At 48.3% G+C, this 26,029-nt stretch overlaps 2 protein-coding genes across 2 annotated transcripts in view; one reads left to right on the top strand and one right to left on the bottom strand.

Annotated features, from left to right (window-relative positions):
* LOC128404266 (putative PIP5K1A and PSMD4-like protein) overlaps window positions 1-10,867 on the bottom strand; it is a 57,196-nt gene extending 46,329 nt beyond the window's left edge. Inside the window, exons 1-2 of the mRNA XM_053369760.1 lie at window positions 10,492-10,867; window positions 4,502-4,549 (exon numbers count right to left, since the gene is read on the bottom strand). Coding sequence (XP_053225735.1) covers window positions 4,502-4,549; window positions 10,492-10,540 — 97 coding nt within the window. The 5' untranslated portion in view covers window positions 10,541-10,867. The remainder of the gene's footprint in view (window positions 1-4,501; window positions 4,550-10,491) is intronic.
* Window positions 10,868-15,438: 4,571 nt separating this feature from the next.
* VPS72 (vacuolar protein sorting 72 homolog) lies at window positions 15,439-23,479 on the top strand. Its single transcript, XM_053370057.1, has 6 exons — window positions 15,439-15,636; window positions 16,669-16,821; window positions 18,016-18,127; window positions 19,543-19,725; window positions 20,228-20,372; window positions 22,862-23,479. The coding sequence occupies exons 1-6, from the start codon at window positions 15,493-15,495 to the stop codon at window positions 23,250-23,252; spliced, it is 1,128 nt and encodes a 375-aa protein (XP_053226032.1). The 5' UTR covers window positions 15,439-15,492; the 3' UTR covers window positions 23,253-23,479.
* Window positions 23,480-26,029: the final 2,550 nt, after the last annotated feature.

The following is a 26,029-nucleotide window of genomic DNA, read 5'->3' as shown; positions in this document are numbered from 1 at the left end:
CTGGTCCTCACCAATAGGGAGAAAGTGATTGATGAAGTGGAAGTGATGGGAAACCTGGAAGGAAGTGATCATGTTCTCCTGGGTTTCAGGATACAGAGGCAAGGGAAAACCAAGTGTAGTCGGACACGCACTCTGGACTTCAAGGAGGCCAATTTCAAAAAGCCGAAGAAGTTACTGGGTGTGATCCCATGGTCAGAAATACTTAATGAGAAGGGAGTCTAAGAAGGATGGGAGTTTCTAAAAGGAGTAATATTGAAGGCCGAAATGCAAACAATACCAACAGGAAAGAAAAATGGGAGGCGTCTAAGGAAACCGGTGTGGCTGCATAAGGAGCTCACAGATGAGCTGACAGTTAAGAAGGGCATGTATAAGAAATGGAAGAAAGGGGAAATTGCAAAGGAGGAGTATACACAAGTAGCCAAAAGTTGCAGGGGGGAAGTCAGGCTGGCTAAAGCTCAGAATGAGCTCAGGCTTGCGAGAGAGGTTAAAAAGAATAAAAAAGGTTTCTTCGGCTATGTCCGAAGTAAGAGAAAGAACAAGCAAGTGGTAGGTCCTCTGCATAGGGAACACAAAGAAATACTATTAGGTGACAAATACTCAGCACCTACTTTGCCTCTGCCTTCACCCAAAAGGAAAGCGATGCCCAACCTGGTGATAACAGAACAAATTGTGTAAGGAGGGAGCTGCAGCCCAAGATAGGAAAAGAGGTAGTAAGGGAACACCTAGCTACTTTAAATGAATTCAAATCTCCAAGGCCTGATAAGCTGCATCCAAGGGTACTAAAGGAGCTCGTGGATGTAATTTCAGAAACTTTGTCTATTATCTTTGAGAATTCTTGGAGAACAGGTGAGGTCCCGACAGACTGGAGGCAGGTAAATGTTGTCCCCATCTTCAAAAGGGGGGGGGGGGAGGAAGACCCAGATAACTACCGACCAGTGAGCTTGACACTGATACCAGGGAAGGTCCTCGAACAGATAATTCAACAGTCCGTCTGTGAGCATTTAGAAAAGGATGCTGTGATTACTAAGACCCAGCATGGGTTTCTCAAAATAAGTCATGCCAGACCAATCTGATTTCTATTTTTGATGAAATTACAAACTTAGTGGAACGGGGAAATGCTGTGGGCATAGTGTATCTTGATTTCATTAAAGCTTTTGACAAAGTCTCCCATGGTATTCTCATGAGGAAGCTGATAAAATGTGGGCTGAACTAAGTACAGTTGTATCCTGGATGCCAAATGCCTTGGGACCCGTATGTTTCGGCTCCCGAAAGATCGAAAACTGAGAGCGAGTGTTCCGGTTTTTGGAAACCAAATGTCTGGTGCAGGAAGCTCCTACAGCCAATCAGAAGCAGTGCCTTGGTTCTTGAACGGTTTTAAATTTGAGATCCAAGGTACGACTGTAACTGTTAAGGGGATTTGTAGCTGGTTGACTGACCGAGTACTCATTAATGGTTCCTTGTCACCTTGGAAAGAAGTGGCAAGTGGGGTGCCGCAGGGTCCTGTCCTAGGCCTGTTGTTGTTTAACATCTTTATAAATGACTTGGATGAAGGAATTGAGGGGTGCTCATCAAATTTCCAGATGACACCAGACTGGGAGGAACAGCTAATGCTGCAGAAGACAGAATCAAAACTCAAAATGACCTTAACTGGACCCAAACAAGCAAAATTAATTTCAACAGGGACAATTGTTAAGGTTCTGCACTTAGGCAGGAAAAACCAGGTGCACAAATATAGGATGGGGGACACCTGGCTTACTAGCAGCACATGTGAAAAGGATCTAGAGGTCTTGGTGGACTACAAGCTTAACATGAGTCAACAGTGTGATGCAGCAGCAAAAAAGGCTAATGCTATTCTAGGCTGCATCAACAGAAGTCTAGTGTCCAGACCAAGGGAAGTAATAGTACCACTCTATTCTGCCTTTGTCAGATCACACCTGGAATACTGTGTCCAGTTCTGAGCACTACAATTTAAGGATGATATTTACAACCTGGAACTCGTGCAGAGGATGGCAACCAAAATGACCAAAAGTCTGGAAACCAAGCCTTATGAGGAACAGTTGAGGTAGTTGTGTATGTTTAGCCTGGGAAAGAGGAGACTGAGAGGAGATATGAGAGCCATCTTCAAATATCTTAAAGGCTGTCCCATGGAAGATGGAGCCAGCTTGTTTTCTCCTGCTCTGGAAGGTAGGATCGGAACCAATGGCGTCAAAGGAGATTCTGACTAAACATCAGGAAGAACTTTCTGACAGTAAGAGCTGTTCAGCAGTGGAACAGACTCCCCTGCCTTGGAGGTTTTAGCTGTCATGGATGCTTTAGCTGAGATTCCTGCATTGCAAGGGGCTGGACTAGATGCCCCTTCCAACTCCTATGCTTCTTGCTCTTGTCAGTTATTCAGCTTTCAAGCCACAGTGGCTCTCCTGCAGCCCAGGTTTCACACATTCCCCCTTTCCTTGGTAGTGGCAAAAGAAAACTGTGGTGACCAGAATGAAACACCTTCCTCAAGGCAGGTCTTGACCCCAACTTCATACTCCATCTCTGAAATTCAGTGCAAGGCCAGCAACCTCTTTGCTCTTTTCTCTAGCACTAAAACTGGAGGCAAGAGGTGACTCCTGCCACAGCCTCATTCCAAGCACCTTTGGAAACACAGCACAACCGCAGGGTCGACACACGGCCACCTTCTGGCTCCCAGGCTGAAAAGCGAGAGCCGCTTATGCTTGCCAGAGGCTGGGAGGACACTAGCCGTGGCAAGGAGAGTTGTGTAATAATCCAGCAAGCTTGACGGAAATGAAAAGCATGGACATCAGCCGATACCAGCAGGCTTAGCGCTCTAGTGCTTAAAAGCATGGAGGAGTGTTGCTCAAGCAGAGGAGGAGGGTGGCTGCTTCAAACAAACATGCAGCGAGGTTACGAAAGCTATTTGGAGAAGATGTGTCACCAGCACTGGCATCCTTGATCTTGCACTTCACATCAAGTCTGTGCATCAAGGAGCTGCAGAATTGCCGCTTTGTTACAGGACGGAGGCAGAAGAGAACAAACCACCTTCTCTTACCCACACATTAAAATAAATAAAAATGAACTGTATTTTGAACATGGGTGTGGGACCGCAGACCTAGGGGCCAAATGCAACCCACCAGGCCTCTCCTCAGGCCACACCTCCTCCTTAGCCACACCTCCTCTCTTCAGGCCACACCCTCACACCAACCCGGCTTCCTACCTGGCTGGAACGTGCCCTTGACTTGACTGGATGGAAGGCAGAGAAGGGCCTGCGAGGGTGTGTAGGAATTTGCTCTGCCCACTCTTGCCTCTGGCCCTGCCCACCAGGGGCATTTGGCCCAAAGGCTGACAAAGATGTCGCCCTCCCCTCCAAATATAGAATGAATGCCACAAATGTCCAGACATCAAAAGAGGACTCTTGAGGCAGACATTAAATACTGCATAGGTACGACGAGTGGGTGAAAACCATTGACCTAAATCAAAGACGGGGTTGCTGCAGCCGTCGGCCAGACAGGATCTGGAAGAGGTCATTGGCTCTGGGCTCTCTGTACACCTTCCAGAACATCATCTGGAAGGACTACTGGTTTCCCAACCCTGGTGTGAACAAAACGTGAGTTAAAATGAGAACTTCTCTACCACGACTGGTACAAAAGGAATGACTCATGGTTCTGGGAGAGAATGTTTTACCACCAGATGGCCACAGGTTTAATCTCTAAGAAACCCCAGGGAGCAGTGGAAGACTTATTTAAGAGACTTGAGAGATCCTCTGCAAGCTGTTGTTGGATCACAGGTGGGGGAGAGCATGCGGTCCTTCAAATGCTGTGGGATTCCAACTCCCAGCAACCAGCATGACCAGTAGTCACAGAGGGTGATGGGGAGTTGTAGTCCAGCAACACCTGCAGGGCCCCACAAGTGCTCCCAATGCTTGGGATAGATAATACTGGGAAAGATACAATAATGTAGGCAAAGGTAAGACCCATGGCAGATTCTAGGCGACCAATACCTGGAAGTCTCATGTAAAATGGACAGGTTAGTATCAGAATGCCTTTCAGGGTTGGTGTAATAAACTTCTGTGCTCTGAGCACTTAAATATTATTGCCACAAAGAGTTCCAGTGCAGAGCTCTAGGACCACCTGCTCTAACCTGAGGATAAGTTAAGGGCTTTTAAAAACTGGGGAGTGGAAGGAGGTCAGTTCAATTAGAGAGCAGTCCTGACATAAGGCAATAACACCATCAATCCAGTAACCTTAGGCAAACGGGGGAAACTTTGGCCCTTCAGATGTTAGTGAACTACAATTCCCACTGCCCTTCATCACTCAGCTATGACTGCAAGGGCTAATGGGAGAAAGAGTCCAACAATGTCCAGCAGGCCAAAGGTTCACCACTCCTAAGTAAAGGCTCGGTTCCACACCACACATGCACACATGAAACTTAAGAAAGCCAAGTCTGTTTAGCGGCTAGTAATCAGAGAGGAGGGGGAGAAGCCCATGCTCGTGCCTCGGTTTACCCATACATCTTCGGGAAGGCATCAGTGAACAGCAAAGGAAGCTGAAAGCTATACAGAGAAAGAGGAGGAAAAGAGAGAGAAAGCAGTGAAATTATTTTTAGGAGAGGGGAAAAAACTGAAGCTCGAGTGCGTCTGGGTCGATGTTTCAACATCGTGACAGGGGAAGAATAAATTAAGAGTACAAAAATATATAAGAGCAAAAAATAAAAAGGAGGAGGGGACAGAAAAGAGAATCCATCAAACCATTTAAACAGATTAATCTCACTGTTCAGCCTACATCTGGAAAGGAAGTTGCCACTCTGCATCCCGAATTTCTACTCCAACACCTCTATCCAATCTCTAATAACTTGCATGAAACCGTTCCCACTGTACCTCCCTCAAGCCTCAGCTCCACAGCTGAGTAGTTCAGCACCTTCACAATCGTGGACACACACACACACACACCCCTACCCCTCCAGTCTCTACACCTTCTAAGCACTCTCTGAAAAATCACTTTTATTTAGGATAAATATATTTACAATTCATTTTAATCTAGACGTGCTGGCAGGGGACTCTGTCGACCCTTAAAAAAAAGCTGAGCTGTTTTGTGTTGCTTTTGTTATCTCGAGAATTGTACTGTTTCATTGTTTTAAGCTCTTTTTGTTAAGCAGGCTTGCACAGCATGATCCTAAAGAGGAAGGATATAAAATAAATGATAAATAAATCTCCAGACCCCTTATGACCTGAATCACAGCTGTCAAGAGAAAAACAAAATGCCTGGGGAAGCGCCATAGCTCAGTGGGAGAGCATCCATTGTGCATGTAGGTTCCAGGTTCAATCCTTAGGTATGGGTAAGAAAGGCACCCTGCCTGAATTCCCTGGAGAGCTGCTGCCAGTCAGTGCAGACAGTACTGAGCTAAGTAAATCAAAGGTCTGCCTCAGTATAAGGTAGCTTCCTATGTCTCTCTCAAAACTGGGGGGTGGGTGAGACAAAATCTTTCAGTCCAAAATTAGGGGAAATCTACGGCTCTCCAGTTGCTGTCAAACTCCCAACTCCCATCATCCTCCCAGACCACTAGCCATGCTGGCCGCAGGGGCACACAGGAATCTGAGCACATCTGGAGGGCCCCAGATGTTCCCCACCTCTGCTTTCACGTTTTTCACTATGTCAAGAGGAAGCATTTGGAGAGGCAGCTTTCAAAAGCGATGAGGGAAAGTACCCATCTGTACTTTCCCAGTCTGGCTCTCTGGTTTGTCTCCCCACAGAAGACAAGTGTCTCCATTTAGGCAGCTTTGTTTGAAGGACACTCAGGAAGCACCATTCCATTGTGTGTGGGGGGGGGGGAATCCTCCCCACCTGAATGACAAAACAGCACCAGCAAAACAAGGCCTTAAGATGCAAAGCGATTTTTGGGGGGGAGCTGTGCTGCTGTTACAAATGGATTGGAGGTCCGAGTTTAGAGGCACGGGTTCAAAATCTGCCTTAGGCAAGGACAAAGTTTGGGGTGGGGGCTGTTTAGCATCTGACCAAGTCATCTATGAAATGGAAGCAGCAGTTAATGACCCTCACAGGATGGTTTCCAAGGAGATACACAGCCTGATCAGAAGCATGATTATTCACAACTTAAGCCCCACAGAGTTCAAAGGGCTTTAGTAAAAACAGAGTTTGTGAGCCAGGAAGCTGGAGCTAGGAGCTCCGAGGACAAGGGAACAGAGTGAGGCTTAGGCGAGCCACATTTCTGAGCTGCACCCCTGGGTGTGGGATTTTGTCAGATTTCCCCACCTCCCCCCCCCATCTATAAAAAGGTGGTATAACATTATCCCACTGCATATGGAAGGTGTAAATCTTAACATAACCAAGGCTGCAAAGAGCTTAGAAGCTGCCACCTTAAAAAAAATCCAAACTCACTAGAAAGTTTAAACTGCGCCGGTCATACTTCCAAGTAAACATGTGGAGGGGTCAGTGGTCCAGAGCTGCAGAAAGCTTGAATTATATCATTTACTGAATTAAGAGTGCTGTCTACAGACAGACGCATTGCAATTGGTTATTTTTGGCACATGACCTATTTCAAAGCGAAAGGGCTGTCCAGCCCTGGTGGGTGTTCTCTATCCTTATCCTCCCCCACCCAACATCTAGACACAGACAATCCCCAAAGAGTGACTTTTACTGGTAGGTGGGCAGGATGGAGAGAGAAGGGCAGACCAGACAAATTTCAACTTTTATCTATAAAGCCAGAGACAGGCAAAGAAACAGCCCTTGGATTCTATGTGGGCAGGGTTGTACCCAAGGGACCAAAAACTGAACAGCTGATTCATTTTTAGCATGTTCATCCTGCCTTTCTAAAAAAAAAAAAAAATTGAGGCAGCAAACAGAGATTGAAAGCACATCTGGAGGAGAGGGAGAAAGAGCAGATTCAAAATTAAGGTGAAATTAAAAATATGAGACTTGAACAATAGCAGAAGAAAGTGCCTGATGAAAAAGGAAACCTATCAGGAAGTGGCAAGTTTCAGCTGCCTGCAAAATGTGAGCTAGGAGAGTGTCTTTTGGCAGGATGTTCCACTGCCCTGGGGCCAGCACCAAAAAGGTTCTACTTAGTATGCCATACCAAGGAGGGTTGGGCTCAGAAGATGACCCCAAGCACTGAAAATCAACAGGTGTAGGGGCTGATCAGCCTCCTTGATAGAAGACCAGCAACAATAACTTTGTGGTACCAGTGCTACAAAAATAAAAGATGGCTGCACAACTTTCCCTGGCCTGTCTGACAAGTCTCACTTGCCAAAAATCTTACCCAACAAAGAAACACACCAGGAGCTGTGAGTGGTGTTGGAAGGCCTGATGTAGCCCTGAAGTGGTACATTTCAAAGGCCTACCACCATATTATCTGCTCATCCCTTGAGAACTTTGACTCCAGACTGGTTCTTGTGTGAGAATGAGCTAGAGAGAAATTGTAACAAAATCAAGACTTTCCAAACCAGCTCTTCAGAGCAGCTCCCAGGAAATCAGCTGCTATGGGGTAGGGGAAAGATGCATTTGAAAGCGGGTGGGGACAGAGAGAAAAAATGAACTTCTTCTTTACTGTCTGAAAGTGTCCTGTTTGGAAGCAGTCAATAATACTCCATTTCAAATTTTCACTACTGAGGTGACATATCTATCTATCTTCTATCTCCAGGCTTTCTGACTTACACAGTTTTTACACTGCAGGTTTAAACTGTTGCCTTCTTTCTATATGTCATAGTGTTGCCTAAAAATAAAAAAAATATTATTCTTGTGGATATAAATGTTAATTAAATCCACACTCACTCTCTATATATATCCAGGCTTTCTGACTTACGAAGTTTTTACACTGCAGGTTTAAACTGCTGCCTTCTATATGTCATAGTGTTGTTTAAAAATAAAAATAAAAATCTTAATCTTGCGAATATAAATGTTAATTAAATCCACACCCTATAATCACTCAGGGGGATTCAAGGTCTCATTCCTTCCTAAAGCATGGAATACAAAGAGGGAAACATATCATCCCCTGAAGTCCAATAAGGTGGTTGATGTTCAAAGGTTAAGAAATCTCCCTTTTCAGTTATCTCATCCATGTCCCTCCAAGATGTACACTTCAGCTCTGAAGCCTGCTGCTCTCTGATAGGAGAAGAAAGGTAAGAAGCTTCCCTCAGGACCAGTGGACTCCCACCCAGAGGAGTCCAGCAACCCAGCCTCTGAAGCCTGCCCACAACTCTGTGGCAACCAACTACACCACCCTTCTTCCGAAAAGACAGATCACACCTCCCCTTCATTTAATGACATCAAGGGAAAGGATGACTTATGCACATGCTCCCATTGACCCTGGCACTGCAACAGCAAAAACCCCTCACCCTAATTCAGGAAGTGGGCTGGACCCCACAGAAGGAGCACCACCACTTCCCATTCTGCTTTTGTCCGCCTCCCACCACCCACAAAAGGGTCTCAACTCCTCCTGACCTGCAAATAATACTCCTCCAACTCCAGAAAACACACACACATGCATGAGCTCAGACTGCAAACCAGTCAGCCAGCTCCTTCCTTTAGAGAGTGCCCAGTGTCCACACAAGCTCCCTTGGGGGAACAGACTGGAAGTCACTGCCCCAAGGACCTCCCTTTGTCCCCTGCTCGCATTAACCTTCCCCACCCTCAAACGCTAGGAACCTAAGATGCTGCCTTAAGACAGTCAGAAGCTTGGGTCTGTCTAGTTCAGTACTGTCTACGCTAACTGGTAGATCTCCAGGCTTTCCAGCAGGGACTGATGGGATCAAACATGGAACCTTCTACATGCAGAGAAGGTGCCCTACCAATGAGTGACAGTGCCACCCCATAACGCTTTTGCTAAACTGAAAAGGAAAACAGAAAGTCATTGCCGCAACCTCAAACCACCAACCACTTGATTCTCCACGAGTGCTCATCCTTGGGATTCACTCATCTACTGCCCAAAGAACTGCATACAACACAAATGATACCACACCCACCATAAGGAAGGCCCCGCTCCTTTCCTCCAGGAAAGGGGGATGGCCCCTCCTGAACACCCCCACCAAAGCAGGGACTTGTTTCCTTAAGCGACCCCACATCCCACACAAAAATATGTTCATTCCCAGAATCCTCTCTCCTTATGCCAAGAGGTGCAACCACTCACTCACCATATGCCCAGTGCCAGGCTCCCACTGCGCCCGTTTGGGAGATCCCTCTCCAAAACCCAGCAATCACCCCCAGTTACTGGAAGGTCAAGGACCACCATGACAGCCCCTTTCTCAGGCAATGAGCCCCACACTGAAGGAGGCACTTCATTCATCAATGCAACACGACCCCCAGGACGCTCCACCCCAAAGAAGGGGATTCACTGCCTCCCCATTGCTCAGCAGAAAGGGTCTGGTTCATTATATCACCCTATACACACCCGCCAATCCTAGGGACTCTGCCATCTCTAATCTTCCGTCTTTATTTAATTTTTATTTTAACAGCAAGATTATACCCAAACCTCCTATTCTCTGAAATCTGCCATTTTAGTATACGGTTGCAGTTTTAAACAAATTGTTGTTGAACTCTGCCTTAAGTGCTACTTACGAGCAGCAAGGTTTCTTTTCAATTAATGGAATCCGCACTGGGGTGGTGGAATACACCCCCCCACAACTCTCTGGAGCCTTCCCATACACCCCACATTCAAGGCCAACTACAGTACTCCTCCTGCTGAGAATTAAGAAAAAGGCCCTTCCACACCCCACACACTGATCGCTCCCCAAATAAAGGCTCCCCTAACGTGAAGCCCCCTCCCCAAATAAAACCCACAACCACCTTCCTTCCTCCCTCTTTGGAGGGAGTCCCATAACCCACCCCATATATTCCCTCCCAAGCAACATAAGACCTGCCAGCTGTCTTGCCCCTTCTCCCCCCCATTTACTCTAATTTGCCCCCCCCCAGGAGGGGCAGAAGTCACTTTTCACACACCCCAAAACCCCTTCCCATAAGCAGCCCACAAAGTACCCCTCTTCCAAATCTTCCCCACTGAGTGCTTGGGGGGGGGAGAAGAAAGCTGTAGATTTTCTATTGTGGGGCGGAGGATTCGGTCCCCCAAATCTACAAGGGGTGGGGAGAGACTGACACCCCACTGTGAGTGGGGGTCTCATTCACCTCCCCCCCTAAACTGCCCCCCACTCATAGGGGGAGCCGGTCTCTCTCTTCTCCTCATCCTCCTGTAAATTGTGGGAGCTGAGACCCTTCAATAAAACAGCTTCTCCCCCCCGCCCAGACACCTGTGTGGGGTTCATTTACCCCACATAAAGATGCAAAGCCCCCCAAGCTTTCTATTCCCCCCCTCCATGCAGCCCCCTTACTCACACGGGGGTCTCAGAGGAACACATTTTAAGACCCCCTCCCCAAATATCCACCCCTGCCCCCCCCCACAGAGAGGGAATCCCCCCCAAACCAACGCTCCTCTCCGAGATTTAACACCCCCCCTCGCCACAGAAAAGGGAGTCACAACCTCGCCCCTCACCTGAGGAAACGCCGCTGCTCCCCCCAGGCTCGGGCCCGGCCGACGCCATTTTACCGCTTCACCCTCCTTTCCGCCTCCTTTTCTTTAAAAATTTTTTTCCCGTATTATTATCACTTAAAAAAAAATAGTGTTTTTTTCGCCGCCTCGCTTTGCCTCACGGCTGGAATCCTCTTTTTCTTGTTGCTTTCTCCACACCGCTCTTCATCATCATCATCCTCACACCCCCCCCCGGCCTCTTCACTTGGTCTCGCCCGCCTCGCTTCGAGCCGCGACTGCGGGCCGCACAACCCGCGCGCTCCGAGGGGTTGCCACGCCTCCTCCCCCGACCCGTCTCCGATTTTTCACGTCCGCAACCCCCGCTTCCTCTCGTGGACCCGCCCAAACGGCGCCGGGGCAAACCAATGCACGCAAAGGGGAGGGTGGAGCGTCAGAGCGGCGGCTGGGCGAGATGGGGGGGGCGGGAAGCTCTGCCTTGTTTATAACGGACCGCGGGTAAGGGGACCGGTACTGCGCATGCGCCAAGAGGGAAGTGGGCGGCCGAGGCTCCGGAGAAGGCAGCCATGCGTCGCGTGGGAGTGGGCGGGGCTCCACGGCATCTCAACGAGCGCTGGCCTAGTTGACGTTGCCATAGCAACGCCAGGCTGAGCTACCCCGGCCCCCTGAGGGATGCTACCTGATGCAGTTACACCGTTGCCATGGCAACGCGGCCTTGTTCAATCTGTGCAGTGAGATGACCTCATCAGATGTGACACCACATATTATTATTATTATTCAATTATTATTAAAAATAGCATCAGAAACACTAATAAAGATAACAACCCCCTCCACTACTATTGTATCAAAATTAGCTTTTGCATCCTGGCAAAAGAGCTTTATGTAATCTCTGCCTCGTGAAGGCCTCATCAAATGTGACACACCAGCGACATCACATCATAGCCAGTGTCATGATGAGATAGAAATGCAATAAAATAAATAACATTAGCAATGTGAATAAAAAATAGCACTAGCATTACGGCAAATTAGCATGAGGCATTGGGTCTCCGGCATTGTTTAACACCATTTTAGTTAGTGGTGACATTTTAGTCAGTAGATCTGGGGAATCCAGATCTAACTACTGTTCACTTTGGAACGAGCAAGCAATATCTCTTCACTGCCCCTCAGCTGCAGAATGCATTTGCTTTTATCTCGATTAGTAAGGATTATCGCCCTCTCCCCTTTTTTAAAAGCAGCACAGAGAGATTATCTGAAAGCCATTCCTTCTGTTGCTGTCCAGAGATCAGAGCAATGCTTTGGCAGATATTTTACAGTCCAAAATCACCTAATGAAATCAAACCACTCCGTTTTACAATTGGCCTTGTACCCCAAGCCTTTGCAAGAAAAAGCAATATCTCCATACCATTTCCTTCCACCCTGATGAGTTTTACCTGAAGTTGAACAAACAGGTTGAAAGAAGTATGTGGGTGTGTATGTGGAAAATTCTGACTTCTATGTGGCTGTATTGTAGCTTACTATATAAAAGCAAGTCTCATTATCTTAGCTCCACCTACTTTTCCCTTCTGGCCCTGCCCACTATTGGCAGGTGGCCCCCAGAAGGCTGCCTCTGACAGAATGTGGCCCTTGGCCTGAAAATGGTTCACACCACACCTGTATAAAATGGACCTAACTCTGCTGAGTTGTGCAATCTTTTCAAAATAATAATAATAAAATTTTATTTATATCCGAAGCCGGGCTCAGAGCGGCTAACAACAGTAAAATAATATAAAATCTATTTAAAGGAGGTGCTCTTCGGTGGAAGGCACAGATTCCTGTTTTGCTCCAGGCACAATTCTGAATAGGAACTGGAAGAGAGCGAAAACCCTTACCAGGAAGACTTGCATCACTTAGGCAAGCTTGGTTCCCTTTTCGATTTCAGACGGTGTTAAGAGGCTAACAATCCAAAGGCCAAACCAGCAGCTTAAACGACAAAGTGGAGGTCGCTGTGCTCAGTTTCATTAGGCAGCTGGCTCAGATCACATCAGATAAAATCTTGGCCAGCTTCCCAGAGGAGGAGGAAAGCTCAGCAGGCAAACTCCAGAGGCTTCCTGCTCATCATCACATTTTTAGGCCCTGGAATCACATAGCCATATAAAAACCAATAAACTTGGGGGAGTGACATAAATGGACCCGAATGGCAGCTTAATTCAAACTCTCTGACCTTTGCTGCATAATTAGGCTTCATAGCCCCCTTACAACTCAACAGATCACCAGTAATCTTATACTCCCACCTGGGGGGAAGTTTCAGTGACCCCATCAAAGCACATTTTGAAGTTCTTACTTACCCCCAGTGGTAAGCCACCATGCTACACATTTCATTATAAACCAAATCCTGAAACTTTTCAAGTAAAATAGTCTACCATAAATGAAAGTACATGTCATGACCTCACCAACAAAGTGGTGACAATGTTGAAAACGTGTGATAATTTGACTAATAATAATAATATTTACACCCTGCCCATCTGGCCGGGTTTCCCCAGTCACTCTGGGTGGCTTACAACATATCTAAAAACTTTATTAAAACATCAGTCCTTAAACTTCACTAAACATGGCTGCCTTCAGATGCCTTCTAAAAGTCAGATAGTTGTTTATTTATTTGACATCTGAAGGGAGCTTGTTCCACAGGGCGGGCACCACTACCGAGAAAGCCCTCTGCCTGGTTCCCTGTAACTTCATTTCTCGCAGTGTGTGATACCATCTATGAAGTAACGTCAGTGAAATTTCACAAACAGAACTGGAAACTGATTTTAATGGATGAGCGGCCCCTATTTTGTCCCAGTCTGGAATCTGAATTATATTGCCTATAACCAGTGCTATTTTTCTAGAAAAAAAGAGGTGCCATGAACACCTCCCTCGTTCTCTTAGAATGGCAATGGCGCCCACCTGTGAGGTGCCAGAAATAACTTCCAGCGAGTTCCAACGGAAAAAAAGCCTTGCCTATTATCTGATTCCCAGACTTTCAACAGTGGTTCCACAGTACCATTAAGTTACATGCAGGGGGTTGGACTAGAATGATGATCATTGGACAAGATAATGATTCTATGTACCAATGCATGAAAAGCTAAGATGGTTCTTCAGCTCTGAGAATGAAGTCATCAGTGTTTCAGTGGAATGGAACCTCCATTCAAAGAGGCAGTCAACCTCTGGATCTCAGTTGTGGGTGGAGCGAGAGGGCAAATTGCAGGACTTGTGGGCTTCCTGGAGGAATCCATTTCACCAGTGTTGGTGGTGGGGTGGTGGGTTAGCCTTCGTTCAGCAGAGCAGCGCTGGCATTCTTGGAAGAGTCCACCAGCAGATACTAGCCACAAGAGGCGGATGAAACTTTTAAATTTTTATTAAATTTGATGTTAAATTCGTTACAATTTTTGAAGAGCAATAAACATTAATTGGTAAAAAAGAGGGGCGGAGCAGATATGTGTGGCTCAAAGGCTAGAGGGGTGGGCAAAGATCTGCTGGGGTTGGCTTGGGGGGACAGGGCATGGTAAAGAGTCTCCTGCCATTGCTGTTCAGAAACTACAAGAAAGAAGATTCCACCTAAACATTAGGAAGACAGCGACCTCCACTTTGTCGTTTAAGCTGCTGGTTTGGCCTTTGGATTGTTAGCCTCTTAACACCGTCTGAAATCGAAAAGGGAACCAAGCTTGCCTAAGTGATGCAAGTCTTCCTGGTAAGGGTTTTCGCTCTCTTCCAGTTCCTATTCAGAATTGTGCCTGGAGCAAAACAGGAATCTGTGCCTTCCACCGAAGAGCACCTCCTTTAAATAGATTTTGTTGTATTATTTTACTGTTGTTAGCCGCTCTGAGCCCGGCTCGCGGGCTACATGAACGCATCGTCTCTGACTGCTTTTGGAGATAGAATGCTGAATGGAAGTGGCCTTTAGTCAACCAAGCAAGTTTTATTCTTGCTACTCTCCTCACTATTATTTACACAGCACCATCGACAGTGGTACCTCAAGTTACACACGCTTCAGGTTACAGACTCCACTAACCCAGAAGTAGTACCTCAGGTTAAGAACTTTGCTTCAGGATGAGAACAGAAATAGTGCTCCAGCGGTGCGGCAGCAGCAGGAGGCCCCATTAGCTAAAGTGGTGCTTCAGGTTAAGAACAGTTTCAGGTTAAGAACGGACCTCCGGAACGAATTAAGTATTTAACCCGAGGTACCACTGTACATACTTAGGGACGCGGGTGGCACTGTGGGTTAAACCACAGAGCCTAGGACTTGCCGATCAAAAGGTTGGTGGTTCGAATCCCCACAACGGGGTGAGCTCCTGTTTTTCGGTCCCTGCTTCTGCCAGCCTAGCAGTTCGAAAGCACGTCAAAGTGCAAGTAGATAAATAGGTACCGCTCCAGCGGGAAGATAAACGGCGTTTCCGTGCGCTGCTCTGGTTCGCCAGAAGCGGCTTAGTCCTGCTGGCCACATGACCTGGAAGCTGTACGCCGGCTCCCTTGGCCAATAAAGCGAGATGAGCGCCGCAACCCCAGAGTCGGCCACGACTGGACCTAATGGTCAGGGGTCCCTTTACCCTTTGTCTACATACCACTTTGCAAAGGGCAGGGGGCAGGGGATTAAGCAAATGCATGAAAAATAGGCCTATCGGAGCATGATTGCTAAATGAATTTCTAGTTTCTGCAAGGGCATTAATAAAAGGAGGGTGTCTTATGAACACCCAGCTTTCAGATCCACCCCGGAAGCGTCTTGTTGGAAAGATGCTGAATCCTCTTAGGCTTCTTTCTCACCCATCGACTTTCTCGGCGTTCGATTCCCCAATTCCCTTCCCAATCTCTGCGTCGACACTCAACTAATCGTGTCTCCCCACCATCGGCGTCCGTTAGCTCGGCGCTCGATGACTCATCCCTCCCGCCATTCAAGCGGAGGCGTTGCGAATGGCCCCGCAACGCAGGGCGCGTGGTCGCGAGCCGACGGCATCGATCGCCACTCCGCTCTCTCTCCCCGGGGAAAGACTAAAAATGGCGGCGGCGGCGGCGTCCGCTTCGACGGGCCTGGCTGGAGGCCGAGCGCCGCGGCGGACGGCAGGCAACCGGCTCTCGGGGCTGCTCGAAGCGGAGGAAGAGGACGAGTTTTATAAGACGACGTACGGGGGCTTCACGGAGGTAGGGGGCGGGACTTGGGTTGATGGGCAGCGGTAGGGGGCGGGGTAGGTCAGGAGTGGGCGGGACCCCGAGCTCGCGGCCGAGGCGGCGCTTGCTTGTGATTGGCTGGAAAGAAGGCGGGATGGGCGGGGCCACAGAAGCATAGGTCCAGTTTAGTTTGTAGTGTGTGCAATACGCATAATATAAATATTAATTTCTGGAAAGTTTGAACCAAGAAGGTCCAGCACTTTCTTTCCAAAGGAGGCTACACTTGGGGAGCCCATAAGCAATTCTACCCGCATCTTTTCTGCAACAGGTTGCTTGGTGGTAGACTGCTCCTGGACAGGGTGGTTTCTCTTAGTGATGGTGGCTGAATAAGTCATTTTGGTAGAGAGAGAGAAGTATCTCATTTACATCCTACCTTCCTTCTGCCAGGAGCTCAAGGCATAGCTGTCACCTTTTCCCTTTTCTTGTGAGGAATCCTATTCGGAATAAGGGAATTTCCCTTACAAAAAGGGAAACGTTGACAGCTAAGGAGCTTTAAGGTAGCCTACATAATTCTTCCCCCTCATTTAATTCCCACAGCGACCCTGTGAGGTAGGCTAGGCAGTCACCCAGTCAGTTTCATGGCTTGAGTGGGGATTTGAACCCTGGTCACCTAGGTCCTAGTATGACACTTTAACCAGACTTTGGATGTCCTTTCCCATTTTCTCCTTTTTCATTCATCCTCTCTCTCCTAGGGGGATATATGTGATACCCCCACCCCACCCCCATTGTTAGCTTCAACCCCCCCCTCCATGGTTTAGGCTGAGAAATCTGACTAAGCCCCAAATCTCTACTCCATGCTGGCTGTGGGTTGATGTTTTTTTTGCAGAGATATGACTCAGAAGCTAGAGGGGCGGAGCAGATATGTGTGGCTCAAAGGCTAGAGGGGTGGGCAAAGATCTGCTGGGGTTGGCTTGGGGGGACAGGGCATGGTAAAGAGTCTCTTGCCATTGCTGTTCAGAAAGAGAGCTCTCTTCATCCAACCATCTTCTCTCGACTGCCCTGCAGGAATCTGGTGATGATGAGTACAAAGGCGACCAATCGGACAGTGACGACGAAGTAGATTCCGACTTTGATATCGACGAGGGAGATGAGCCCAGCAGCGATCAGGATGACAATGAGCCCAAGAGGAAGCGGAGGGTTGTTACCAAAGCCTACAAGGTATGTGTAACAGGAGACGGGCAGAGCCGGGCACACGGATGTCCTCCCGAAATGCCAAATCCGTTAATGGGAGAGAGCAGGGCTGGTGGGAATGCTGAGCGCCAACTGCAGCAGTGTCTGATCCGCTCTTGTGTCTCCACTGAGAGGCAAGCAAAGCGGAGCAAAGCATTTGCCCGGCTGCATTTAAACTGCCCCCACTGCTGCAACGGAGACTGCTGGGAGTGCAGAAAAAGAAAGTGGTGAGGGAGGTGTTTGTGTGCAAGAGGCAGTAATCCCGTCCCCTGCGGACTGTGGGGTTATCCATGGGGTGGAGTTGGCAACCTTCTGCCTGGGGTTTGAGGAGAATGGGCAGCACCTGCGAGGAGTCCCTGTGGGAAATCATTTTAAGAACTACCATTTAGCTTTTAAAGGACCTGAATTTGCTTTTCCTCTTTCCTCCCCCTTCCTTGTTTTTTTTGTTTTTTTGTTTTTTTGGAATTTTTTTTTACTATTTTCACATAACAAATTATTCCAGCAATTATGTTTCCCCCCAATTTCCCCCCTCCCACCCCCGCATACCCCCCCATGACTTCTTTCAGTTCCTTTTCTGATTTATTAGCACATTTTGTTCTCTGTATATTATAAAAATGTAAAAATCTCTTAAGTTATTCATCTATTATATTAACTAATAAATTTGTGTATGTTTATTCGAAACCCGCCAGGGAGTCCAATTCATTTTGTTGTTTCTTTAAATACTTTGTAAAAGGCTCCCATTCTTCTCTGAAGTCACCGTCGTCCTTGTGCAGTTTGTGCATCAATTTTGCCGGTTCTGCATAGTTCATCAATTTTTCTTGCCACTGTTCTTTTGTCGGGGTTTCTTCATTCTTCCATCCTTGTGCTATTAAAACTCTTGCCGCCATTGTCGCATACATAAATAATGTTCTTCATTTTTGTTGGCAGGTCTTTCCTTTTTTCCTTTTGTGTCCTGCTTTCTTAGACCATAAATCTAGAAGGGACTGTCTTGTTTTTCATTGATTGTACATAAGTTGCTCTGGGATCTTGGGTGCTCTCTAGTTATTTTAGGTCTCCCCAAAGTCAAGAAAATGTAAGCTCTGACCTTCCATGCTTTTTAAACACCTGGTGGCTTTTTGTTCTGCTGATGAACCACGTCTATAAACCGCCCTTCCTAATTTCTGTCGTTTGAATCCTCTGTAGGAACCCATCAAGAGCCTGAAGCCCAAGAAGGCAGACGCGCCTGTAAGCAGCTCCCAGAAAGTGAGAGAGGAAAGGCTGGCCCCAGCTGAGCTCCAGGATGACCTCGGAGACAGTAAGTGCCCATTTTGAGTGTGCATTAATTAAGAAGTCTCAGATTAAACCAGAGATGAGGAAGCTTTCTCAACCTGAAGGCCATATCCTTTCATAGGCGACTTTCCAGGGGCTGCATGCCAGTGCTGGGCAGGGCCAGAAGAAGAGTGGTAGAGCGAAGAATGTGATGCTCAACCTTTGCACAGAAGGCCACATCACAGCTACACAAAAACCAGTGATTTCTACGCATACACACACATAAGAATGTAAGAGCAGCCTGGCATCTGGATCAGGCCAAAGGGGGCCCATCTAGTCCAGCATCCCTATGGGAAGCCCACAAGCAGCATCTGAGCACAATAGCACTTGTCCCTCCTGCAGTTTCAAGCAGCTAGTCTTCAGAAACACCTCTGACAGTGGAGGCACAGCAGAGCCCTCATGGCTAGTAGCCATTGCTGTCACCATGAATTTGTCCAATCCTTTTTTGAAGCCCTCTCAAGTTGGTGATCCCTGTTGCTTCCTGCCAGAGCGAGTTCTGTAGCTGAACTGTGCACTGCCTGAAAAAATCCTTTCATTTGTCCTGAATCTTCCAGCTACATTGGATCTCCACGAATTCTCGTGTCACGAGAGAGGCAGACAAACCTTTCTCCATATCCACTTCCACACCATTTTTTCCATTCAGGCAAGCCCTTATCACTGTTCAAAGGCATGCTGTCATTCTTGATCACCGTATTTTTCACTCTGTAAGACGTACCAGACCACAAGACGCACCTAGTTTTTGGAGGAGGAAAACAAGAAAAAAAATATTCTGAATCCCAGAAGCCAGAACAGCAAGAGGGATCTGGCTTCTGGGATAGCCTCTTGCTGTCCTGGCTTCTGGGATAGCCGTGCGCAGCCTCTTCCGGACAGCGAGATGAAGGCTCCCCCAAGAGCCGCACTCTCTTTAAAGAGCGTGTGTGCGGCTCTTGAGGGCTTTTCCCCTAGGCAGCCCTTCTCCCTCCTCTGGGAAAAGCCTCCAAGAGCCGCACACATGCTCCATATGGCTCTTTAAAGGGAGCGCTGAGCAGAGCCTCCCACCTGCATTCGCTCCATAAAATGCACACACATTTCCCCTTACTTTTTAGGAGGGGGAAAGTGTGTCTTACAGAGCGAAAAATACGGTATTTTAGTTATGGATCGCTTCCTAGAAGGCATCCCTAAGTGATTTACAGTTGCCTTCCAGCCAGGCAGAAACACTCCAGAAGGGTGAGGATCAGGGCCTGTGAGGTGTTAGACCTAGGGAGAAGTGGGGTGGCTTGGGGGCTGGAGGTGTGGCTTGTGGAGAGGCCTGATGGACAAACAGAGAGGCCTGGAGGGCCGCGCTTGAAAGTCCCATTTTGAAATGCTCTGCTCTTCCTTTTCTTGTTTCAAACTCCTTCCTCCTAACCCTTGCCTGCCCAGGCCGCAAACACATGCGCCAGTCGACAACCGAACACACGCGGCAGACCTTCCTGCGCCTGCAGGAGCGCCAGGTGCAGTCAAAACGCAAAAAGGGGGCGGGCCCCAGCTATGACCGGCCCCTGACCCAGGAGGAGCTGCTGGAAGAGGCCAAGATCACAGAGGAGCTCAACCTGCGCTCTTTGGGTGAGTCAGGTCCTGCTGTATAGCAAAGTTACTAAAGTAAAGGTAAAGGGACCCCTGACCATTAGGTCCAGTCGTGGCCGACTCTGGGGTTGCGGCGCTCATCTCACTTTATTGGCCGAGGGAGCCGACGTTTGTCCGCAGACAGTTTTTCTGGGTCATGTGGCCAGCATGACTAAGCCGCTTCTGGCGAACCAGAGCAGCGCACGGAAACACCGTTTACCTTCCCGCCGGAGCGGTACCTATTTATCTACTTGCACTTTGACGTGCTTTTGAACTGCTAGGTTGGCAGGAGCAGGGACTGAGCAACGGGAGCTCACCCCGTTGCGGGGATTCGAACCGCCGACCTTCTGATTGGCAAGTCCTAGGCTCTGTGGTTTAACCCACAGCGCCACCCGTGTCCCCCTAGCAAAGTTACTAGTCCATTAGTATTATCCAGGAGCGGATGCGCCTTATGTCAAAAGTTTGGGGTTGTCAGGAGCTTGGCTTCCTTTCCTCCGTGCAGAGACGTACGAGCGCTTGGAAGCAGACAAGAAGAGGCAGGTGCAGAAGAAGAGGAAATGTGTGGGGCCCACCATCCGCTACTACTCAGGGACCATGCCCCTCGTCTCCGACCTCGGCTTCAAGGAAGAGAATGTGGACGTGGAGGGGTAAGGGTTTTCGGCTTGCCCCCGAGATAGAGCAAGCTGGATATGTGAAGCAGTAGGCCCAAGTTCCTAGTCCTTAAGAATTTCGTCATGGCTTGCCCTTCCAGGCAAATTTTGAATCTGGGAGCGTCGTCGGCCTAAAAAAGAAAGCGAGAGAGCTCACTTTGTCTCCTAGTTTACAGAAACTTCCTGGTTGCTTGGTGGAGATTCCACTCACCAAAGACGATAGGGAAGTGGTTATTCACAGCCTTGGGTTCAATTCCATATCCAGGCCAATTGTACATCCAGTTCTGCAAGTCGCAAACTAAGAACACACTCTAAATTTTATGGCGGGTATGCATTGCTTAAACTAGCGTACAGGCAGAGAGACTTGATCATTACTACAGTGGTACCTCGGGTTACATACGCTTCAGGTTACATACACTTCAGGTTACAGACTCTGCTAACCCAGAAATAGTGTTCAGGTTAAGAACTTTGCTTCAGGATGAGAACAGAAATCGTGCTCCGGCGGCGCAGCAGCAGCAGGAGGCCCCATTAGCTAAAGTGGTGCTTCAGGTTAAGAACAGTTTCAGGTTAAGTACAGACCTCTGGAATGAATTAAGTACTTAACCCGAGGTACCACTGTATTTTCATTTGGGCTTCTCTGCCCATTATCTACCTTCACCACTGAAGCCTGGAATACTACTGTGCCTCTGAGCATGTGCAAATTTTCTTTTCCTTCTCACTGGGCGACCACAACTGGTAGAATGGGAGATCATTCACCTGCCCTTCAGGCATTTAAGGGAAGGGTTCTAGCTCGGAATTGGAGTGTCTGCTTTGCATTCAGAAGGTCCCAGGTCCAATCTCTGGCATCACCAGGTAGGGATGGAAAAGACTCTGCTCTGAGACCTCCAAGAGCTTCTGCCACTGTATACAATACGGTTCTAGGTGGACCAAGGGTCTGGCTAAGTATGAAACAGCTTTCTAGCTTCCTATTTAAAACCAGCCCTTCATTCGGAGCCATGAGGACTAGAATTTTTCTAGGGCTATAGCTCAGTGGTAGAGCATCTGCTTTCCATGCCCCTTGTCTGGACCACCAGAGGGCTGCTGCCAGTCAGTGTAGACAGTCCTGAGATAAATGGACTACTAGCCTGCCTCACCAGGACTTAGTTGAATACAACTCCATGTCCATTCACTTCAGTGGGGCTACTCTGAGCAGGACTAACAGGTGCCACATAATACCCATTCCGCATTTGCAAGAAATTGATCTTTTAGTGCGGCAGCACCTGCACTTCGGAACTCCCTGCCTATTGACGTCAGGCAGGTGCCTTCACTGTGCTCTTTTCGGCACCTGCTAAAAACGTTTTTTCTTCTGGCAAGCCTAGGTAAGCCTTTAGAAAGTTGGTGACAGTTTGAATTGGTTTTTATCTTAACTTTTCGTACATCTTAAATGCTTGTAGATCATTTTTTGTGTGAATAATAATAATAATAATAATAATAATAATAATAATAATAATAAAAAATTTATTTATTTCCCGCCCTCCCCAGCCGAAGCCGGGCTCAGGGCGGCTAACAACAATAAAACAGTACAACAGTACGACACAACACAACACTCTAAAATCATTCATTATAAAATTAATTTAAATCAAACCAATGGTAACCATTGGGCCAGAGCTCCGCGAAGATTGCCGAAGGAGGGAGTCAGGCTGTGCCCTGGCCAAAGACCTGGTGGAACAGCTCTGTCTTGCAGGCCCTGCGGAAAGATGTCAAGTCCCGCAGGGCCCTAGTCTCTTGTGAGAAAGTGTTCCACCAGATCGGAGCCACAGCCAAAAAAGCCCTGGCTCTAGTTGAGGCCAGCCTAACCTCTCTGTGGCCTGGGACCTTCAAGATGTTTTTATTTGAAAACCGTAAGTTTCTCTGTGGGACATACCAGGAGAGGCGGTCCCGTAGGTACGAGGGTCCTAGGCCATATAGGGCTTTAAAGGTTAAAACCAGCACCTTAAACCTGATCCTGTACTCCACTGGGAGCCAGTGCAGCTGGTATAGCACCGGGTGAATGTGATCCCATGGCAAGGACCCCGTAAGGAGTCTCGCTGCAGCATTCTGCACCCGCTGGAGTTTCTGGGTCAGTCTCAAGGGCAGCCCCACGTAGAGCGAGTTACAATAATCCAGTCTGGAGGTGACCGTCGCGTGGATCACAGTGGCTAGGTCAGGGCGAGAGAGGTAAGGAGCCAACTGCTTAGCTTGGCGGAGATGGAAAAATGCCGCCTTTGTTATAGCTGCAATCTGCGCCTCCATGGAAAGGAAGGTGTCGAAGATTACACCCAAACTCTTAACGGACGGTGCTAGCACTAATTGCACCCCCGCAAGAGATGGGGGTTGCCCCCCCCATCCCATATCGTCCGGTCCCAGCCACAGGCTGTTCGAGGTTCCCCCCCCCAAAAAAAAATTCAGGTGGTGTATAAATTTTGTGAAATTACAAATAACACTGGACCCTTTTCCGCCTGCTTCAGTTTGGACCAGGACATGCAGCCCCCGCCCCTGGAGGCCCCGCCAGCACCTTCCGCCTCGGCCGCCAAATGTTCGCGGACCTTCGTCACTTTCAGCGACGACGAGACTTTCGAGCGCGTCTTCCCAAAGTCTCGGGCCCCCAAGCTGCCTGTGAAGGAGGTCTGCCCCGTCACCCACAAGGCCGCCATCTACCGCGACCCCATCACCGACATCCCGTACTCCAACATCCGGGCCTTCAAGATCATCCGCGAAGCCTACAAGAAGTACATCACAGCCCATGGCCTGCCCAACGCTGCCGCGGCCGCCCTCGGGGCAGGGCCTCCCATGGCCGACTCCAATGTCCGAGCCACCAGACAGAAGATCATCATCAAGCAAAGCGTTCCGAATACGTAGGGCATGAGACCTTCCTTGCTGACGCCCCGTTCCGTTTCCACGAAATGGCTGTTCCTATTATTACAGCAAACATGAGAAAATAAATAGGCATGGCAGTAAGAATTGGCCTTCAAGGGAGAAACAGAGCCTGGTTATAAGGTCATTGTAAGAGTTTCTCAAATGTTCCAGTTTTGTTCTGCTCCCTTCTGTTCAAAAACCGTTAGGACAAAGATAATCTCTGGTCATAATTCCTTTTCCAGTAATGTGGTCATTTTCAGAACGTCTGTCAGCAACAGACTGTCTTGTTTCCGGCGTTTGGCAAGCCAGATATTCCCCGAGATTCACAAATCAGCTGCTAACCACCTCCAATTTCATTTGCATCACAACGGCCTCGTGTTGAAATGCCTGATTTGATTGCCTCTGTGTTTGCGATCCGTTCTTATCATACTACCACCAGTAATGTTTATAGACAGCTTAAGATGCAAAATCCCCGAGTAGTTTACACAGTATGTTAATTCAGAGAGAGAAAATGCATATACAGCATTTAAAACCAAAAATACAAAGAAATGCATCAGTAAAAAATCGAGAAGCCATCAATGAAACATTCCTTTAAATATCAATAACTACTATAAACAGAAATGCCTGCTTAAAAAGATGGGTCTTTGGGAGGTGTTGAAAGCTTGCCATTGTTTCTGCCTCAGGAACAGCACATAGAAGGGAGCTTGACCATTGGCCAGATTGACTGGGGGAGAGGAGAGTCCAAACAACAGCTGAAGCGCCACAGGTTTCCCATCCCACGTTTAAAAGATAAACCTGGCAATGGGATTTGGGCAAGGCTCTCAGACCAGGCTACCAAGGCATTTTAATCAAAATGTCTCCTTTAAAAAAACCAACCACCATCGCCCCACATTTTTGGCACAAAGGTCGATGCCAAACTTCTATTGACTGCTCACAGTTCGAAAAGCGCCCACTATTCCTAGCTAATTTGTTTTGGCTGCCTGTCCAAATGGTGGGCGTTACGCATCCAGCAAGCTATGGAACAGATCTGCCTCCCAGTGGGGCCGCCGTTGAAAGAGTGCGTTGCCACAGGTGTCAAGTCCCTGTTCAGCTTCGCTGGGGAGTTCCCATTGGGAAACTCATAGGCGCAGCCGATTGCAGTGGGGCTTGCTATCAGAGAGCCCTTTCAGAGGAGCAGCCTGTATTTCCTTTGTAGCCGCATCCTTCACTGCTGTCGCGTATGAACTCGGGCGCCTTGTGGGTCAAAAGTTGGACACCAGACCAAATGAGGCCCACGCCTGCTGCAGGAGAGGGGAAGGTTTTGTGGAGGTCTTTCCACGAGGGCCAGATGGTTGTCTTTCTTTGCAAATTGGGGGAGGGAAAGCTATTTTTGCTGGGTTGAAGAAAAATGCTTCAAGTCTGACTGGATGGTCAAACGAGGCTGAGCGTCTGAGCAGGACACAGGTGTGTGGGAGCATGAGTCTGCAGCCGGCGAACGAGAGCTGTTAGCGGGACAAAGTCGTGCATTCTTTTATTAACTGAAAAAAGTACTATCATTTTTTTAAACAGTTTTCAACAGCCTGTAGAACATTTCTCTGAAAATAAACGGCTTTAATGTGACGTCTTCATCCTTGTTTGTTGCCTTCCTCGATTTTAAGGCTGATGTTGCCGAACTGCAACTCCCTGACCAGTTTGAACCCAGGTCTTGCTGGTCCTCGGCTTGGTCCTATGACTCATGCTACTGCATCACACTAAACCCTGGGGTATTTCAGTCGGTAGAGCATGAGACTCTTAATCTCAGGGTTGTGGGTTCAAGCTCCACGTTGGGCCAAAAAGATTCCTGCATTGCAGGGGGTTGGACTAGATGACCCTCGTGGTCCCTTCCAACTCTGATTCTGTGAACTTCTGGAGGGGTACAGGTGTCCACCCACCCACAATCCCTAGTGGCTGCCTTCATCTGCTCTGCTTTGATTGTCCACCAGGGGGCGACACCACACCAGGTACCACCACGATTCCTTTCGTAGGCCAAAACCCAGCCTTTCATGCCTATCAGAGTGACCATTACCAGCCATGGGGATCCCCTTCTCTCCCCAATACTCACAGAGGAGCTTCCAGAGGTATAAAAGCTGTGGGTTAATTCGAGCCAGCGAAGGAGCCTTCAGGATGTGCAAGGAGCATTCGTTCCTCTGAACGTGGGCAGAGTGCTTTTTTTCTTGGTCGCAGAGCAGCCGTGCCTCGGTGGTCGAGCATTTGCTTGGCATGCAGAAGGTCCCAGGTCTGATCCCTAGCACATCTGGGTAGGGCTGGGAAAGGCTCCTGGTGCGAAACCCTGGAGAGCGGCTGCCACTCAGTTCTGGCAATACTGAGCTGGATGGACCCAAGTGTCTGGCTAAGTATGAAGAAGCTTCCCAGGTTTCTTATTTAAAAACAGCCCTTTGTTCAGAACCACATGGACGATGATTTTCCTTTGCTTTTAGGGGAAGGGGTTTGGCTCAGTGGATAGAACGTTTGCTCTGCATGCAGAAGGTCTCAGGTTCAGCCCATGACATCTTGGGGATATTCTTCACCAGAAGCCGTTGTGTAGAAGGCTGCGGTTCCTTTTGCATCCTCCCTTTCTGCGTCAGAAAGGAGAGACTTTGGGTCTTTTGCAGAGGCAAGACACTTTTCCTGAGCTCCCCCCAACCAGTTCTCTATCTCAGCAGGCTAAGCTTTTGTTTCTATTTGCACACAACCAACTGTCTAAAAAGAAAAAAGAGAGAAGGGGTGAGGGAGGCAACTCTGAGGACCCTGCCTGGCTGAAT

This window comes from Podarcis raffonei, chromosome 16 (assembly GCF_027172205.1).
Source record: "Podarcis raffonei isolate rPodRaf1 chromosome 16, rPodRaf1.pri, whole genome shotgun sequence".
NCBI classification, from domain to species: Eukaryota; Metazoa; Chordata; class Lepidosauria; order Squamata; family Lacertidae; genus Podarcis; species Podarcis raffonei.
The sequence above is the reverse complement of the archived record's forward strand: the minus strand, read 5'-3'. Positions and strand labels throughout refer to the sequence as shown.